Below are 19,110 nucleotides of genomic sequence, written 5' to 3' on the forward strand. Positions count from 1 at the left end.
CAAAAAACAAGAATAGGTGATTTCACAAAAGTATGCAGATACTGTAGTATTATTCCTGAAACAAAACATAAACATATCTAGAGATAATAAGCAACAAAATCATCTTGCCCTTCTCCTGTCTGTCCTCTGGGGGTCTGTAAACTGATTCAAAGGCAAACCACAAAAAAAAATAAAAAAGGGAAAGCAATTTGGGAGTAGATAATCTGTAACAATATACCATCATAAACTAAGTGTGCAATGAGCACACTTTTGGGAAGCAGCTCAATTAAAATAATATCACACTGCTGGTCATATTTATTAAGTCATATACCAAACCTTCAATACAAAGCACTTTGAACAATCCAGTGTAGCTTTTTAGGAGCAAGATAAAATGATTAAATCGGGGTCTGAAATACATAAGACACTCAATAAATGTTAGCCAAATAAACCCCAGCATATAACCCTTCTGGTAAACTCATCAGATTCTATGCTAAATTACGAAAAAGTAAATAGGGTTATTATCCTTGAATGATTTACAAACACATTCAAAAGAAAGAAAATAAAAAGTTAAATAATACAAACTTCTTATTCAGGCAAGATGTCCATATACAGATGAAAAAGATCACCCGTCAAAGACACTTTCACAGATAACCAAGAGGATGCTGGGTTCACTATCTCCATCACAGGAAAGGTTGCTACGGCTGAATCTCGATAAAACAGTTTCTGTGATTATAATGTGCTTCAGAGCAGGAACTTTGGAACCAGGTGGTCTGGCTTTGAGTTAAATTTAGTTGTGTGATCAAATTTCTTAAATTCCCTGTGACCCCAGGGCCCTTACTATAAATGGGTTAACAGCACTGTCTTACAGGGAATGTTATGCATCAATATTTGTAAAGTACTTAGAACACAGTAAATGCTATATTAAGTATCTGATTGATAAATAAGTTTGCTTTATGAGTTAACACCCATAGCACATATTTCTGATGCCCCAAATCTCCACTCTTAAGTCTTCCAGATTTCAGGTGCAACAGTAATGGATAATTTCTCACAAGTTCAAACCCGTCTCACTCTAACAAGCATCCCACCTGTGCACTGCAGTCTTTCTATTCTCTGCCCTCAGAACATCTATCCCGTTGGGGGCTGCCTGAGCAACAGGATGTACAGGGGACTTCATGCCCCCAGGGGTAACCTTCAACCCAAGAGGGAGAGGAACTGGTGTTGTTAACCCTCAGGTGGGCAATTTTCAGAGGCATTCTGCATGCTTCTCAGCAGGTCTTGACAGAAGCCGGTTTCCAATGTCCACAGCAGGAACCTCAGTAACGTGCCCTTAATATTGGCTTTTCCTCTTTTCCCTATCTCTCCCCACTGATCCCTCACTCTTGCTTCCTGCAATTACCTCCCAAAAATCTAGCCTTGTCTCGGGCTCTGCTTACAGGGGAGCCCAAACTAAAACAATATAACAAAAACGTTTAGAACAGTGCCTGTTACATACAGACAAGTGCTCAACAAATGTACACTATGATTCTTTAGAACAAAAGGAATCATTGTCTGTATTATTTCTAAAAAGACTTTTAGAAGACTTAACAGACAATTAGAATGTGTAAATCCCAGGCAAATACACTATCTGCACAAGGTAAGCAAGAACAGAATACCTTATATGTCTGCAGCTACTGATTCCACCCACAGCCTTATCAAGACAGGTTATTATCTAAGTTTTAATGTCTGCCAATCGGCTAGGTGAAAAAACAACACCTCGTGGGTTTTTTTTTTCTTTTTTTTTGGCCACACCTTGAGGCACGCGGAACTTACTGGACCAGGGATCAAACCCGAGCCCCCTGCAGTGGAAGACAGAGTCTTAACCAGTGGACCAGCAGGGAAGCCCAACACCTCGTTTTGATTGGCATTCCTTCAATTATGAATTAGCTTGAAAATCTTTTTACATATTACACTTCTAAACCACTAGTATTTCTTTTACTATGAAAGGCATGCTCAAATCCTGCACCCATTTTTCTATTGACTGAACTGCCCATTTTTACTCAATGATCTTTAAGAGCTTATTAACTCTCCCTTTTTCATGTAGTGAAAAGAAAAAAGATTTCACACACCATTGGTGGGAATGTAAACTGATGTCATCTTTTGAAGTACAATTTGGCATTCCCTATCAAAATTTCATCCCGCATATAGAAATTTAAACTATGGCCTTATTCAGCTAACATGCAAAGAAAGATACACCTACAACGTTCACTATAACACTGTTGGGTTTTTTTTTTTTGATAGGTAAGAAGTGGATTTATTTAGACAGAAACGCACTCCACAGACAGAGTGTGGGCCATCTCAGAAGGCGAGAGAACCTATAGCACTGTTATAATAGCAGAAGTACAAATAACCTAAATATCCATCAAGAGGGGGTAGAGCCATAAAATATTATGTAGCCATTAAAAATGTCTTCTCTACACCAAATGCAATGTATGAGTCTTACTGGGATCCTGATGCAAACAAATCAACTTATGAAATATTGAGACAATATCGACATTTGAATACTGACTGGTTATTTTATTATATTAAGAAATTACTGAGCTTCCCTGGTGGCGCAGTGGTTAAGAATCTGCCTGCCAATGCAGGGGACACGGGTTCGAGACCTGGTCCAGGAAGATCCCACATGCTGCGGACCAACTAAGCCCGTGTGCCACAACTACTGAGCCTGCACTCTGGAGCCCATGAGCCACAACTACTGAGGCAGCGTGCCACGACCACTGAAGCCTGCACGCCTAGAGCCTGTGCTCCACAACAAGAGAAGCCACTGTGATGAGAAGCCTGTGCACCACAATGAAGAGTAGCCCCCGCTAGCCGCAACTAGAGAAATCCCGTGCGCAGCAACGAAGACCCAATGCAGCCAAAAATTAATTAATTAATTAATTTTTAAAAAAGAAATTATTATTATTTGGGGGAGGTATAAATAAAACAAGACTGGCCATGGGTTGGCCTTTGTTGAAGCTGAGTGATGGGCACACGTAAGTTCATTAATTATACTATTCTCTCTTGTTACGTGCCCGATAGAAAATTTCCATAATAAAAAAACAAAATAATTTTAAGTGAAAAATACAGACTTATTGACATGGAAAGATTTTTAGGATATACTGCGTATTTGAAATAGTAGACTAATAGTTTTTTATAGACTGATGCAGTTCTCTAAAATAAAACTACATATAAATACAAGAAAGTAAAAACACTGTAAGCAGATACAATGTTAAAAAGTAACTATTCTGGAATACTAGGATTATGGGTGATTTTCATTATTTATTTGCTCTTTTATTCATTTTCCAAAACTTTCTACATTATCAGAGTAAAATAACAAGAATGGGAGTAGTCAACATTTACTAGATGCTTACAACAAAAAGTACTTATTAGTGTTTGGCATTTGTATGAAACACCCACAAAAACCCTCATACATTAGAAATGGAAAATGGTGCAGCAGCTATAAAAAAGTTTAGCAGTTCCACAAGAAGTTAAAGAGAATTACGGTATGACCCAGAAATTCCACTCTTGGGTACATACCCGAAATAATTTAAAACACAGACTAAAACAGGTATTTGCACATCAATGTCCAATGCTGCATTATTCACAATACCAAAAAGGTGGAAAGAACCCAAGTGTCCATTAACAGGTAAATAAACAAAATGTGGTACATACATACATACAATGCATTATTATTCAGAGATAAAAAGAATAAAGTGCTGATACATGCTACTACATATGAACTCTGAAAATATTATGCTAAGTAAAATGAGCCAGACAGAAAAGCACAAATGTTATATGATTCCACCTAGGTTACCAGACGCTGGAGGAAAGGGGAATGGGGAGTTATTCCGTAATGGGTACAGAGTTTCTGTCTGGAGTGATAAAAAAGTTTGGAAAAATGGCAGTAATGGTTATACAACACTGTAAATGTAATTAATGCCACCAAATTGAACATTTAAAAATGGTTAAAATGGGAAATTTTGTTATATGTATTTTACCACAAAAAAGTGGGGGAGAGAAAAGGTGCTAACAAAAAACGAATGTTAAAGATCTGTACATATTGGTAAAGAAAAATATTTATTATTTACTACTGTAAAAAAAAAGCAGGTTACAAAACAATATATAGTGCATAGTTGCAATTCCGTAGAAACATTTAAATATATACACACACAGGAAGGCTACACAAAAAAAAATGTTATCTTTGGGTGGAAGGATTACAGGAGACATACTTGCTTACATGAACTTTCCTAACTTTTCTACAATGAAAATTCCTTGTTAAAAAACTAAAAAATTAGAAATGAATGAAAATAGTCATAATGACAGGCTAAATGTGAAAAATGCATCAAAAGAGGTATATAAACTGGGAAAAGGAGTAATGACGTTGGAATAGTCAATGAGGAAGAGTAAAAGGCATGTTAAAGAAAGGGAGAACAACTGGAGACAAGGCAAAATTGGAATAGAATTGCAGAATTCTAGACAACACCTTCATTATCATTACGAAGAAATAGCATTAGGTAAGTGATCTGCACACACTTTAGCAGATACTGGCAAAACTTGAACTAGAAAGCAAGACCATGGCGGCTTATCTCATAAGCAATTTGGAGTCTTCAATACTGGTCTTAAATTCAAGGCTAGAGTTCAGACTTAAGCCATTTGTCAATGAAAAGCCATCAGAGACTATAACACGGGATGGGGAAATGATTTCATCAGGGTTGTGTCTTGTCTGCTTAATGAGATGACTCTATAAAGGCCAAGTTTTACAGGAAAGACAATGAACTGCAATAAGCAAACTAGGGAACTAGTTCAGACTAACACCAAAAAAAAGGGATACAGAAGTAAAAACAACTTGGCATTCAACTGAAAGTTGTAGAGGACAGCAAAATCGAGACTTTACACTCAAGATGCTGGAACTGCCCCATCAGACATTAACAGAAATACTGAGAATGGCAATAGCCAAGACATGGAAACCAACTAAATGTCCATTGACAGAAAAATGGTTAAAGAAGATACAGTACATATATACAATGGAATATTACTCAGCCATTAAAAGGAACGAAACTCTGCAATTTGCAGAGATGTGGATAGACCTAGAAACTGTCATGCAGAGTGAAGTCAGAAAGAGAAAAATATCGCATAATATCACTTACATGTGGAATCTAGAAAAATGAAACAGATGAACTTATTTGTACAGCAGAAATAGACACAAATGTAGAGAACGGACATATGGATACTGGGGGGGAAGGGAGGTAGGATGAACTGGGAGATTGGGATTGACATATATACACTACTATGTATAAAATAGATAATTAATGAGAACCTGTAGAGCACAGGGAACTCTACTCAGTGCTCTGTGGTGACCTAAATGGGAAGGAAATCCAAAAAAGAGGGGATAGATGTATATGTATAGCTAATTCAGTTTGCTGTATAGCAGAAACTAACACAACATTGTAAAGCAACTATACTCCAATAAAAACTTAAAAAAAAAAAAGAACAAAATAATGCCATTTGCAGCAACATGGATGCAACTAGAGATTATCATACTAAGTGAAGTCAGTGAGAAGGAGAAAGACAAATACCATACGACATCACTTATATGTGGAAGCTAAAATATTACACAAATGGACCTATCTATGAAACAGAAGCAGAATCACAGACATAGAGAACAGACTGGTGGTTGCCAAGGGGGAGGGGTTGGGGGAGGGATGGATTAGGAGGTTGGGGTTAGCAGATGTAGGCTTTTATATATAGAATGGATAAACAAGGTCTTACTGCATAGCACACAGAACTATATTCAACATCCTATGATAAACCATAATGGAAAAGAATATTAAAAAAAAGAATGTAAAAAAAAAAGTGAGGTTGGAAGGGTTGGTGATGTGGCTGGGAAGCTATGGGTTCTGATGAGGTTCAACTTCAGATTTATACAAGTGAAGTGTCTGTGGAACATATACTTAATACTAAGTAGTTCAATAGATATTTATTCAATGAAATGTCCAGCAAAAAGCTTAGGAGAGATCACTTTTAAAACTGTTTTTTTGCAGCTACCCACAGGTATTGATTGAAGCCACTAAAGTAGAGGAAGTCACCAAGAGAAAGATATAAAAGGGGAAAGAGAGCAAAACTTGTTCTGAAGAAACTAAAACATTCTTGGGAAAAGCTCCACAGCCTTGAAACTACATCTCCCTCCTGCCAACTTTTATAGTAACCAGGGTGAAATGGGGTAATAAAAGGATTACTCACTGGTTTCCAAATTCTGATGCTACGAAAAGGAAGCCTGTTTTAAGCACACACATGGCAGCAGCAACAGGCACAGTATCAAAATACTTGAGCCGGATCTCGGTAACCTGGAGTGGAAAGAGAAAAAGATTCTAGTGTATAGGCAAGTGAAGCCACGCCATGGAAAATAGCCCAGTATTATAAGATAGTGTAGTAAACAAAGTAGCAAATAAAATACTGTCCTTCATATCCAAACCAGCGGTCAGCAAACTACAACCCTCAGGCTAGCCACGCAGTTTACACGGTGCTTACGGCTGCTTTTGTGCCACAATGGCAGAGCTAAGTAGTTGAGACAGGGACCACATGGCCCACAAAAGCCGAAATGTTCACTACCTGGCCTTTACAAAAAAAAACTTGCCACCTCCTGAGCTAAACAGGTATCTAAGAAATCACCCAGTGTTCAGCACTCTTCCATGGGATGAAAAAAGTAACAGATCATGTATATTACCAGTTTTCAGGAGACATGGAGAGCTTTCTCTTGTTATTCACTAGAAACGGCATTACCCATTCTCACATTATATGGGATCAGACCAAAAATCTGTTAACCAGAGGGAGAAAACCTACATTCATGTACCAGTTCCAAACTTTAAAAGCTTTAACACCTTAGGCAACCACTTTTTAAGGCATTCTGTTTCCATTTTTTTAACTTGTAAATTATCCTTTCTATCTCGGAGAGTAGTTGTAATGAACAAATGGTTTATAAAACCACTCTGTAAACCTTAAATGCACACACGTATCAGTTTTTAAAATAAGGTTACTTAATTATATTAAAATTAGGATGAAACTGTAGAAAGTTTCATTAACTAGACTAACCACAACAAATAGGTTTTTTCATTTTTTTCCCTCCCTCCATGGTCTACTTACCATATCTTCATCTGTCTCCAAAGTGATCTTAAAGATATCTCCCTGCTCAGTTTGGGCCAAAAAGAAGAACATTGACTTGGTCTTATGGGTGGCAGAGCAGACAAAAATCATTCCTCTTTCAGGGTCATCCAGGTCATTCTAGCAAAGTCAAATACACAACCAACATCTTGGAAATGAGTACTCCTTTTCTGGAATTCAACACTTTACCGACAAGGATCATACAGGCCATCCAAGGCCTAGAGGCATCTGGAGCCTCTCCATGCAAGCTCTGACTCAGAGCAGCCTGCCAGTCACAAGACTAAAACGCAATAATCAAAAATTCTAGTCTACTATAAATACATAATAAAGCTTACGTTTAAAAAAAAAAAAAAAGCCACAATTCCACTCTACAGCCTAATCAGATCAATAAGGCAAGAACTACCTCCAGAGAAAAATGTCAGAGAAGAGACATGAAATTTAAAGAATCATCATTTCAGGCTGTGAATAAAAGACTGTTACATGTTCACGACAATACCATCCAAAGCATCATCATCAGCCCTGATTTCCAAAGGGCATTCCCCCTTGGCTGGACTTTGGTTTTCTTTTTTAATGTTTCCAACATTTTGTATTTCTCTCAGAGTAAGTTCAAGGGCAAAACATGTTTTATACTTCTTTGCAGCCCCAAAGCCAAGTACAGCACCTGGCAGTCAGGTGCTTAATAAATTTCTGATCAACTAAACTGAATCACTTATCACTCCTTACCAAGAATTTAACTTGCTAATCTTACCAGATATTCTAAAATTGATGGAATCTTACTCAGATACCATGTACTAGATAAACTAAGTCTTAAAAGATTTAACCTCAGCACCTATAAATTAATATTAAAAAGATAAACAATAGGCGGTGAGAGGAGAGATTGAGGAAGCAGAGATGAAATAAGATTACCCATGTGCTATTGATAACTGCTGAAGCTGGGTACACAGAAGTTCATTATATACACAATCATCCCTTGATATCTGCAGGGGATTGGTTCAAGGAGCCGCCACAGATACCAAAATCCACAGATGCTCAAATCCCTTATATAAAATGGGGTAGTACAAGGAATAGTCAGCCCTCCATATCCATGCATGAGAACCCTGCAGATATGGAGGCCCAATTGTATGCTTAATGATTTCCACAGTAAACTTAAAATTAAAAGCAATAAAGCAATATTTTCAACCACCAGTGTAGTAACTGACTGAGAGGAAAACCACTGTGTGAAAAGATTTGGGGGAAGAGAGTATTTACACAGTCTCAGAGTTCACTAGTTTCCACACCAATTACAAAAAGGAAAAGGTACCTTTACAACAAAGAGAAGTAGTAGGTGATCAATTTAGCATTACCAATAATGAACCAAATCAGCATCATGTGCCCCTAATGTAATGTAATGAGAAATATATATCAGCACCTAAGTAATAATTCTATCAAAAATATAACATGGATGCTATCATGAGGAAAAAGATTAGGGGACAAACTACAAGAAAATTAACCCAGACTCTTAAAAAAAAATGTCAGTATCATAAAAAAACAAAAGCAAAGGTGAGAGAAAATATTGTAAATTAAAGGAGACTAAAGGTAGATATAAGTGAACTTTGGGAGACAATGAGAGAACTGTACATAAGATAACTGTATTACTCAAAATGGTAAATTTCTTGGGCACAATATTGATAGTGTAGGAAAATTTCCTCCTTCTTAGGAGCTACATCTTAGGAAATTCTTGCAGTGTCATACAAGCTATCTTCAAATGGTTTTGCCTAAAAAAATTTGTAGATACATAAGAAAGAAAAGGCAAATGTAGCAAAGCAGTATTAATTGTTGAATCTAAGTGAAAGGTATACAGGAATTCACCATTCTCTCCTTTTAGATTTTTCTGTATGTTGGAATGGGGTGGGGTGGGAGAGAATGAAACACAATTTATCTCCAATGAATACACCTGGATTCTTCAAACTAGAAACTTTCAGAAATTTCAAATTGATAATCTCCATAGGTTCTTCGAGAATGAAAACTGTGTTGTTTTTTTTTTTTTAATTGAAGTACAATTGACTTACAGTATTACGCTAGTTTCAGGTGTACAACATAGAATTGTGTTGACTTTTAACTCCCTTTCTCAAAGATTTTGTTTTGCTTTTGCTAAGGTATTTTACTGGCTTTATTAAAAACAACATTTACAAAGAAACTAAAACTTGATTAACATATAAATTAAGAGACCACACTGTAATTACAAAAATTAAGTTCATTTCACAAACACAAATATATTTTCTCTTATGGAAAACAAAGACCTTACCCGTCTCCTGGGAATTGGACAGCGGATATCTGGTTGGTCACCAAAGTTCTTATAGGTGATGTAGTTTTCAGAGCAAATCAGCACTCCACTTGGACCATCTGACCCCCCTGGAACTGTCAAGAGAAAATGAAACTCAGCAATGATTTGACATAACCATGAATTACAATTTAGCCTTCAATTCCTTCCCTCCTTCAGCACAACTTGAAGGTACAGTGTGCCTAAAGGTGATAAACATTCAATGTTTCTTTTCCCTGATAGTTATGCTAGACAAGGATAGGGCACCATTTGGGGAATCTCCAGATCTCTGATAATGCATCTAAATGTTTAGCTCCAAGACCAGAACTCAGTTCTTAGGTTCAGACCTATAATCCAACTGCCTACTGGACACTCTCACGTGGATATTCCATAGCAGCTTAAAAATGAACGTATTCATAAACAAGTGCAGAGTTCCTTCCCAAACCACCTCCTGGGTTCTCCACCTTAGAGAACACTGCCATCGACCAACAGACCAAACCAGAAACAAGGATGTCATCCTTCAATTCTCCCCTCTCCCACAGCCCTATTGATTCTACCTCCTTAGCAGTCCTCATGCTGCGAATCTCTCTTGGTTTAGTGAAACAGCTTCCTGACCAATCTCCTGGTTTATTATCTTCCATTCCATTACCAAAATGTAAGCATGTGATCTTTTAAAAACGTTCACCTTTAACATGTCATTATTTTCCTGCTTAAAAATCCCTCAGTAGCTACCTCCCACCTCTACCCCATCCCTTTACCGCCAATGATCCAATCACAATGAGCTTTCAGTTCTTTCAATGAACCATGTTTTTTCCTGCATTTGGGCTTTTGTGCATTCTGTTCCATTTGGCCATAACAGAAACTCCTCCTCCACCCCCGTTACACTTAGCTAACTCCTAACTAGTACTCAGTTCTCAGCTGAGAGCACTTCTTCTGAAACCTTTCTCTGACGCATTGCCTTCCTTCCCTAGGTTAGGGACCCTTCCTCCATGCTGTCATACCATCTGGCACACTGGCAATTTTTTTGTTACTATCACATATTCACCACTACGCTCAATCTTGCATAAAAGGAAACACCACATCTAATTTTTCATCACTGCAGTCCCAGGGCCCAGTAGACTGATTTTGCACATATTGATTGTAGAGGCTCAGTAAAAATTTGTTTTAATGAATGAAACCCTCATAAATGAGAAGTACAATAATACATTACAGCAAGTAATTAAATACAATCTATTTTCTAAAATTCTTCTGCTTAATATATAAGAAGTCTCTTCCTAAGATTTAATGCTCAAAGACAAGTGCTGTTTTGTACTTTTCTTCTCTAAAATCCTCCCCCAACAACTGACATATTTCACTTTAGACATCAATTCAAGTGCAAATGACTTGAAACAGAAAGGACTGGATCATTGTCTTACTCAAGCCTGATGAAATTTAGATTACCACAAATACAGTTGCCCTCCTTTAGTCTTTTAATATGAATTAAACTAATACTGATTCTTCATGGTGAACATCTTTGAGCTCCTACAAAAATCATACTTTGCTCTGGTGCATCTAAAACACTGTTGATCTGATTTGCTAAAATTTAAGATTTTTGCACGTATAGTCACAAGTATAACCAGCCTGCAAATTTTTCTTATTACTATCCTTCTCTAGTTTTGGTACTGATGTTATATTAGGCTCATAAAGTGGTACAACAGTTTTTATTCTTTTTTCTAATCTCTGGAGAAATTTAAGGTCCCTGAAAATTCTCGACCTTAAATCTTCTGAGAGAAAGAAACTTTGGATTATTGCTCCAATTTCTTTAACAAATGCTGGTCTATTCAGGTTCTTAATTTCTTCCTGGATCAATTTTGGTAACAGTTACATTTGTCTTTTCACAGAGCCATGTTTTGATTTCTGTAATGAGTGAAAGATTGACTACAGTCAAGACACCAGAGCAACCAATAGTAATCAATATTCCAAGCTGACTGCTCTCTTTTCTTCCCTGCCCCCATTAGAGAATAAGAGTTAACCACCACATGAATTTCTAACCTTGCCAAAACATAGACAAGGCACTCAGGTTTACTACAAATGGATTATAGTTTCCAAATCATATTAAGCAAACACTGCTAAGTTTGAACATAAAATGGACCAAGCAAAATGGTACAGAGCAGCTCTAAGAGAAAAGTACCTGTAATAAGGAAGTTTCCATGTTCCTCCAAAGGTTCACTGTATTTTCGGACCACATGATTTAAACCAAGGTCTAACTCATAGAAAGTAAGTGTCTGCTGGGTATTAGCCGCTGCTTCCCCAGTTGGATCATTGTCTGCTTCCTACAGAATAACAGTGGCACAGAGACTAATCAGTACCATAAAATCAAACTTTTAAAACTGGAAAGTAAAAAAGAGTGGATAGGGCTTCCCTGGTGGCGCAGTGGTTGGGAGTCTGCCTGCCAATGCAGGGGACGCGGGTTTGGGCCCTGGTCTGGGGGGATCCCACATGCCGCGGAGCAACTGGGCCCGTGAGCCACAATTACTGAGCCTGCGCGTCTGGAGCCTGTGCTCCGCAACGGGAGAGGCAGCAGCAGTGAGAGGCCCGCGCACCGCGATGAAGAGTGGCCCCCGCTCGCCGCAACTGGAGAAAGCCCTCGCACAGAAACGAAGACCCAACACAGCCAAAAATAAATAAATTAATTAATTAATTTAAAAAAAAAAGAGTGGATATATGTATATGTATAACTGACTCACTTTGCTGTACACCTGAAACTAACACAACATTGTAAATCAACTGTACTCCAATAAAAATTATTTAAACAAACAAACAAACATAGCTGAAAAGGGCATCAGGATTCCTCCATTTCACAAACAAGGAAGCAAAGGTCCACAGATGCCAAATGGTTTGCCAAAGTTCACACTAAGTAATGGCAGAGTGGAAGCAAGAACCCAGGTTTTCTATTTCTGAGACCAGGGTTAGCTCTACTAGAAAATACTGCCTTCCTCTCAAGCAAAAGAATGGCATGCCCCATCTTTCACTATCTCCCAGTGAAAAAATATCCCAAATACACTTTCACCTCCTTTTTCAGGGAGCTTTTCCCAATAAATACCGTTTCCACAGGGAGACTATTCAAATCAGGTAAAATCTGAAACACTCCAAAGTATTTCAGAAAGGTATTTGGAATAGAAAAAAAAAAATTGTGAGCAAGTAAGATATAAGAAATGCACAATGAAGAAAACAATCTCAGGAAAGCACCAAGGTGAGTGGAAGAAACCCAAAGGAGGGAGAAGGGGAGAAGGGAGGGGAAGGAAAAGGTGGGTAGAGAGATTGAGACCCCCCCGCCATTACCTCATAATCCATTTCCAGACAAGCAAACATTGGATTTTCAAATCCCACATCTACTCCGACCACATGATATACTAAAGTGTTCGCTTTGTGGGCCTCCAGTGGAGATGAAATGGTAAGCCGGGCTGCAGCATCTCTGTTCAAGATATACACCAATTTCTGTTTCTCAATGGCACCTGTTGAAGGAGACAAAACATAGAAAACTCCAGATAATGAAACGAGAGGCTACAGAACAGCTAGATTCACATCACAATTATTTTCTGAAAGATCGTTAATAGCCAGCACTAACTCTACAAGTGTATGCATGCTTTAGGATTTTGCTCTCTATCATTAAAATAGACAAGAGCATAATTTTACCCCCTCCTTCCTAATAGGGATCTTAATATCCCACTAACTCTTCAAAAATTTTTATGACAAACTAAACAATAATTCATAGAATTGCCAGCTTTATTCTCTGAATTAGATCTAATGATTTTGTGACTGGTCAAAGAAGGTTGCCCTCTGGAAGCCTGATCAGATACACAGAATTTTCTTCAAGATATTTATCAGAGAAGAGACATGAATGTGAATCATCACTTCAGGCTGATGAAAGCAACCATATTCATTGTCTAATAATGTAAAATCTTACAGTGCAGCCTTTTTGCTACACTTAAAGAAATGGAAAAACACCCATTTCCAACTAGATAAGAAGTAGAAAAGGTGTGTTAAAACTTCTCCCATTGTTTTAAAAGGAAAAGCAACTTTAAACTTTAAACATCCAAAATGATCCAAACTTTACCCAGCTGAGTGATTTCCTGGCACACTACCAAGATCACAGCATTGTTATCCTGAACTGGGCTTCTTTAAGAGTCAAAAAGTCAACAGAGTAAGTCACTCACTAATCATAACAGCTCGCCCTTTGGGATCCACAGCTAAGAACTGGCCAGGAACAATGCGGCGGCATCCACTCTTGCCAAAGGTTTCTTGGTGAATTTTCTCAAACATATTCTTAGATGGCTGGTATTCCAGGATAACAATCCGACCTGAGTCACTGCCAACCACAATGTAGTCTTTTGTGCCACCTGTCAACCTAAAGGCCATGAGTGACCGGATGACACCAAATACTTCCACAGTTAGTAGAGTGTGTACTTTGCCGGTGTTGGGGTCAGGGCGAAGCAGCTCCAAAATCTTTCCCCGGGAAACAACAATTTCCTGTTGTTTGGTTCCTGAAAAACACGAAAAATAAAGATCATGAACAATCAGAACTAGTAACCTGAATGGATCAAAATTCCACTAAAGGGACTTCCCTGGTGGTCCAGTGGTAAAGAATCTTTACAATCCCCCTTACAATGCAGGGGACACGAGTTCAATCCCCGGTCAGGGAACTAAGATCCCACATGCTGTAGGGCAACTAAGCCCGCACGCCACAACTAGTGGGCTTGCGTGCCTCAACTAGAGAGCCTGTGTGCCGCAAGCTACAGAGCCCACACGCCACAACTACAGAGCCTACGCGCTCTGAAGCCCACACACCACAACCAGAGAGAAGCCCACGGGCCGCAACGAAAGATCCCGCCTGCCGCAACTAAGACCTGCCACAGCCAAAAAAATAAATTAATTTAAAAAAAGAAAAAAAGCCACAAAAGATAAATATAACTGAGCTGGGGGCTTAGTATTTTAAGTTAATTTATTCTACTTTAAAAGGTACTTTTCCTGGGCCTCCCTGGTAACACAGTGGTTAAGAATCTGCCCGCCAATGCAGTGCAGGGGACAGGTTCGAGCCCTTGTCTGGGAAGATCCCACAGGCCGCAGAGCAACTAAGCCCGTGCACCACAACTACTGACCCTGTGCTCTAGAGCCCACAAGCCACAAGTACTGAGCCCGTGAGCCACAACTACTGAAGCCTACACGCCTAGAGCCCATGCTTCGCAACAAGAAAAGCCACCACAATGCGAAGCCCGCGCACCACAACTAAGAGTAGCCCCCGCTCACCGCAACTAGAGAAAGCCCGCACGCAGCAACAAAGACCCAATGCAGCCAAAAATAAATAAATAAATTAAATAAATTTAAAGGCAAAAAAAAAAGGTACTTTTCCCAGAATTTAAAGCATCTAACAAAAGTAGTATCAAAGAAGAACTTTTCAAAAATGGTCACACAAGTTATTTTTAAACTTCCTTTTTATTTTTCTGAGATTTGCCATCAATCTGCGTAATTCGGAGTCGTCTACAAACGACATTAACATATAATGTTTTGGGGACTTCCCTGGTGGCGCAGTGGTCAAGCATCTGCCTGCCAATGCAGGGGACACAGGTTCAAGCCCTGGTCCCAGAAGATCCCACATGCCGCGGAGCAACTAAGCCTGCGTGCCACAACTACTGAAGCCCGCACACCTAGAGCCCGTGCTCCACAATAAGAGAAGCCACCGCAATGAGAAGCCCGCACACCTCAACGAAAAGTAGCCCCTGCTCGCCGCAACTAGAGAAAGCCCACGTGCAGCAATGAAGACCCAACGCAGCCAAATATAAATAATTTAAAAACAAAACAAAAAAAAACATATAATGTTTTGCTTCGTAAAATTAAAAATTATCAAAGGCTCTTTCTAGCCCATCTTTAAGTCTATTGTTCTAAGAAATCATATTAACTTTTGGGGCTGTTAGCTATAATATCTCAAAGACCTTTCAAAGCTACCATCTAATATATGCTGTTTATTTCTAAACTGACTCCTAAAAAGCTCACTTGCTTTCATAACTGCAATCAACACCTCCAAATACGTAACAGTCAACTTGTCCCCATCTCTCCCTGCTATGTAATTCCACCCAGATGAGTTGTCATCACCTTTAAACTAAATGTTTAAAATATCCAAGTTCCTCCTTCCCCAAACACACTCTCTGGTCTCAAGTAACCTGCTATCAATGTTACTGTCATTTTCTCTGCCACCCAGGTTGCAAACTCATATTTTCTCTTTCTTTCTATCCTCACTGCCCTAATACAGATCCTCACTATCTAATGCCTAAATGGCTTCCTATCCTATCTGATATGCCACTCCTACCCACCTCAATCCATTCTCATTTGCTCAATGCCATCATTTATCAGGCCACCTTATTTTCCAAAGGTCCTTTGGAAGATCAAGTACTCCAAAGTGCTTTAGAAACTGTAAAGCATCACATAAATTACAATATTCTCTAATGATTAAAAGATTTTTTTCATAATTTGTTTTAGAAAAAAGGTTTGATATTGAAAAAGCAATTTGAAGCATAAAACTAGTAATATTAAAAACGTTAGGAATTCCCTGGCAGTCCATTGGTTAGGACTCCGCACTTCCCCTACTGGTGGCACAGGTTCAATCCCTGGTCAGGGAACTAAGATCCCACAAGCCGCGTCATGCGGGCAAAAAAAATTTTTTTTAAATGTTAAGCTCAGAAAGGTAATAATAGAAAAACTTACCAGAGAAGTTGCCATGAATGGCAAAGCTGATGCCAGTGGCTCGCTGCAAGGTCAAGTTGTACAGGAACATGGTAGCAGTAACACTGAGCCACCCAGAACTCCACAATCCAGGCCTTGGTTATACCAAGTCAAAGCAAGCTAAGGGCACATAAAAGCAGAAGAATATCAGCTGTGCAACTGTTATTTTAACAGACATTTCTGTATGGGAACTTCTGGCTGAAGACAGCAGAACCAGGAAAGTAAGGCCTATTGAGGAACAACATACTTATAATTAAGAGTGCCTTCTACATACCAGGCACTATGCTACTATACACCCTGTTTCAATCTCACAAGAATCCTATGAAGTACTCAATATTACACTAATTTTACAGATAAGAAAATTGAGCTAAGGAATTAAATTGTCTGCCTGAGGTCACATAACAAGTAGTAAAATCGCTGGGAGCTGGGATCTGTACCATTAAACCAACACTGTCTATTTGACTCTATTGTGATAGAAACTAAGTAGGTCTACATTTACTTGTATTTGAATAGGCTCTACTTTCACATGGTTCAGAATTCAGAAGCACAGCAAAAAGCTGACTCCATCCATTCCCTAGCCACCCACTTTTCCTCCCTGGAGGAATCAATTTCACCAAGTTATATTGTGTCCTTCCAGATATTTTCTGTATGTACAAAGAAAAATATATATTAATACTGTCTATTATCTCTTTTTAACTAAAAGCTGGGTACTGTATATCATACACTCACATCATAGTGCAACTGATTTTTTATCACTTTACCTATCTTTTGAGATAGCAACAAACAAAAGGCTTTCTCATTTTTATTTTACAACTACATAATATTCCATTGAACGGGTATATCACAATTCATTTAGCCAACACCCTATTGATGAACATTCAGTTTCTTCCCAATCTCTTGCTATTATGAACACTGCTGCAAAGAAAATCTTTCATATATAGGCCATTCATATGTGCATGACTGTATCTCTAAACTGAACTGTCACTTCAGGAGCAAGCCTCCCCAAAGGAGTATAAGGTCACAGAAAAGGATTCTTCTCATCAGACAGAACTGAAGACTGCAAACTGATGCACTTCTACCATAAAAGAATTACCAAAACTACACCTATACACAGTTACTGCTGGAAAATAAACTGAGCTATTTTTCTTCAATTCCAAAAGGAAGGGATCTTGAGAAATTCAAAGTGATCACTGTGTAATTAATGTATGAGTTTGCTTTTGTTAAATGAGAAAAGAAAATTATGAGCAAATGTCCTTATAAATAATAATCATTTTGGGGCTGGGCAAGAGCAGGGTGCCTAAGAGAGGAAAAGATCCTTCAGTCTGGAAACAGGTCCTGAGAGATATACATTCTCCTACTTGAAACCAAGGAACATCAAGGAAACCAAGGAATGTTCTTCTAGGATCACAGGGAAAGAAGGAAAAAGCCTTGAGATGGAACAAGAAGGGAGTGAGAAATGACCTACAAGAAGAAAAATAGAAAAAACATACAGACACAGAGACACAGATACACACACACCCAGTAGGGCTTAGACATTGGGAAATTTCCAGGGAAAGTTGTGCCCAGCTTAAAGTCTGGGTAAAAAATAGGCAGAGAATGTGTTGCAGTTGCTCTTAATTGAAAAGTAGTGAATGTGATTCTCAGACATAATTTATTGTTGCATCTTGCTCTTACTATAAAATTGCAAACATAATTTCAAATCTCCAGTTATCAACAACACAATTTACAATGAAAGCCCTACCATGTTGTTAATGTGATCCGTGTTGCAGGACTGATTACGTTAAAAATAAAGAATTTTTTAGAAAACAACAGAGGAAACCACAGGCCACTTCTGAAACCTGGAAAAGCTTTACAGCCTATGCTATCCATTACTATCTTTGGAATTCATTTTCCCCAAACCTAGTTGGATCCAGGTTCCCCAAGTATTGTTATCTTGGGAAATGGAGGAAGTTGCAATCTGGAAGCAGACCAGCCAAGAACAATATACCAGGAACCAGTAACGGCCCAAACTTGGTAAATTTTGATTTCCCCCACTTCTATCTCCTGCCTGTGAATACTAGGAAATGAGCCTGTGATTGCCCCCTCCACCCCTCTCCATGTGCCAAAAGAACATCACCGCATGAGGATCAGAGAAGGAAACAAATCGCCCAAATGCCAAAATACAAATACAAAAGTCTTGATTTCAAAGGCTGTTTCCATTATTTACACTTTTAACACCCTCGATCTTCCCACCCTCCCGTGTGTCGTTTACTTTCTCCAGAAGAAGACGTCCCTCCTGCTCCTTCTCACATCTCCCCCAGCGCCTAAAAGGTAGGCAGTTTCTAGAAAGCTTATTTTGAGCCAGGCCTGGTTCCCACACTGTGAACGGAAACGGGAGACGATTCCCTAAAGCCGCCCCAAGCATTCCCTTTCCCGTACCTCTCGGGCCTAAGATGCCTCAGAAACCCCTGCCACAGGCTCGGCCCACCCTCCTACATGGCCGCTATCCGCCTCCCCGGTCTCGGGGAGGTCGGGGAGCTGTCTCTTTACCCTGCAGCCAGGAGGATGGCGTAGATATCCGACAGATCCTCAGTTTCCTTCAAGCCCTAAACAACCGCCAACGCCAAGCCGCCGGCGTCCTCCATTAGCTCCTAAGCCAGGGACCTTCCGGTTGGCGCGCGACGGAAAAAGGTCCCCAACCGGCGCCTGAAGAATGTATATATAATTTTTTTTTTTTACTGCTTCTGTCTTGCTTCCACACAGCATTGAAAATTATTTAAATATACTTTATGACCGTCACTTTTTCCAGGAGAATAGGAAATGAATTGACCTTTTAAAGTAGACTTTTAAAAAAAAACAAAAAACTACAAATTCATTGGGCACTGCCGTGGGCAGCCCCAAAGACATGGCGCGCCAACGAG

General features: G+C 39.0%; 1 protein-coding gene and 2 non-coding genes across 4 annotated transcripts in view; all 3 read right to left on the bottom strand.

The window, feature by feature from the left end:
• The window catches only part of SF3B3 (splicing factor 3b subunit 3), a 47,639-nt gene extending 28,787 nt beyond the window's left edge, over positions 1-18,852 (bottom strand). The window contains exons 1-8 of one of the 2 annotated variants that reach the window (XM_059904855.1): positions 18,740-18,852; positions 16,193-16,330; positions 13,651-13,977; positions 12,776-12,948; positions 11,625-11,766; positions 9,440-9,552; positions 7,138-7,275; positions 6,238-6,341 (exon numbers count right to left, since the gene is read on the bottom strand). In XM_059904855.1, the coding sequence (XP_059760838.1) occupies positions 6,238-6,341; positions 7,138-7,275; positions 9,440-9,552; positions 11,625-11,766; positions 12,776-12,948; positions 13,651-13,977; positions 16,193-16,262 (1,067 nt within the window). In that variant the 5' untranslated portion in view covers positions 16,263-16,330; positions 18,740-18,852. Of the gene's footprint in view, positions 1-6,237; positions 6,342-7,137; positions 7,276-9,439; positions 9,553-11,624; positions 11,767-12,775; positions 12,949-13,650; positions 13,978-16,192; positions 16,331-18,628 lie in introns of both variants that reach the window. The other variant, XM_059904856.1, reaches the window with a different exon arrangement.
• LOC132354401 (small nucleolar RNA SNORD111) lies at positions 7,527-7,617 on the bottom strand. The gene has a single exon (XR_009499269.1). It is a non-coding gene; the product is annotated as a small nucleolar RNA SNORD111 (small nucleolar RNA).
• Positions 13,278-13,357, bottom strand: LOC132354402 (small nucleolar RNA SNORD111). The gene has a single exon (XR_009499270.1). It is a non-coding gene; the product is annotated as a small nucleolar RNA SNORD111 (small nucleolar RNA).
• Positions 18,853-19,110: the final 258 nt, after the last annotated feature.

This window comes from Balaenoptera ricei, chromosome 19 (assembly GCF_028023285.1).
Source record: "Balaenoptera ricei isolate mBalRic1 chromosome 19, mBalRic1.hap2, whole genome shotgun sequence".
Classification (NCBI taxonomy): domain Eukaryota; kingdom Metazoa; phylum Chordata; class Mammalia; order Artiodactyla; family Balaenopteridae; genus Balaenoptera; species Balaenoptera ricei.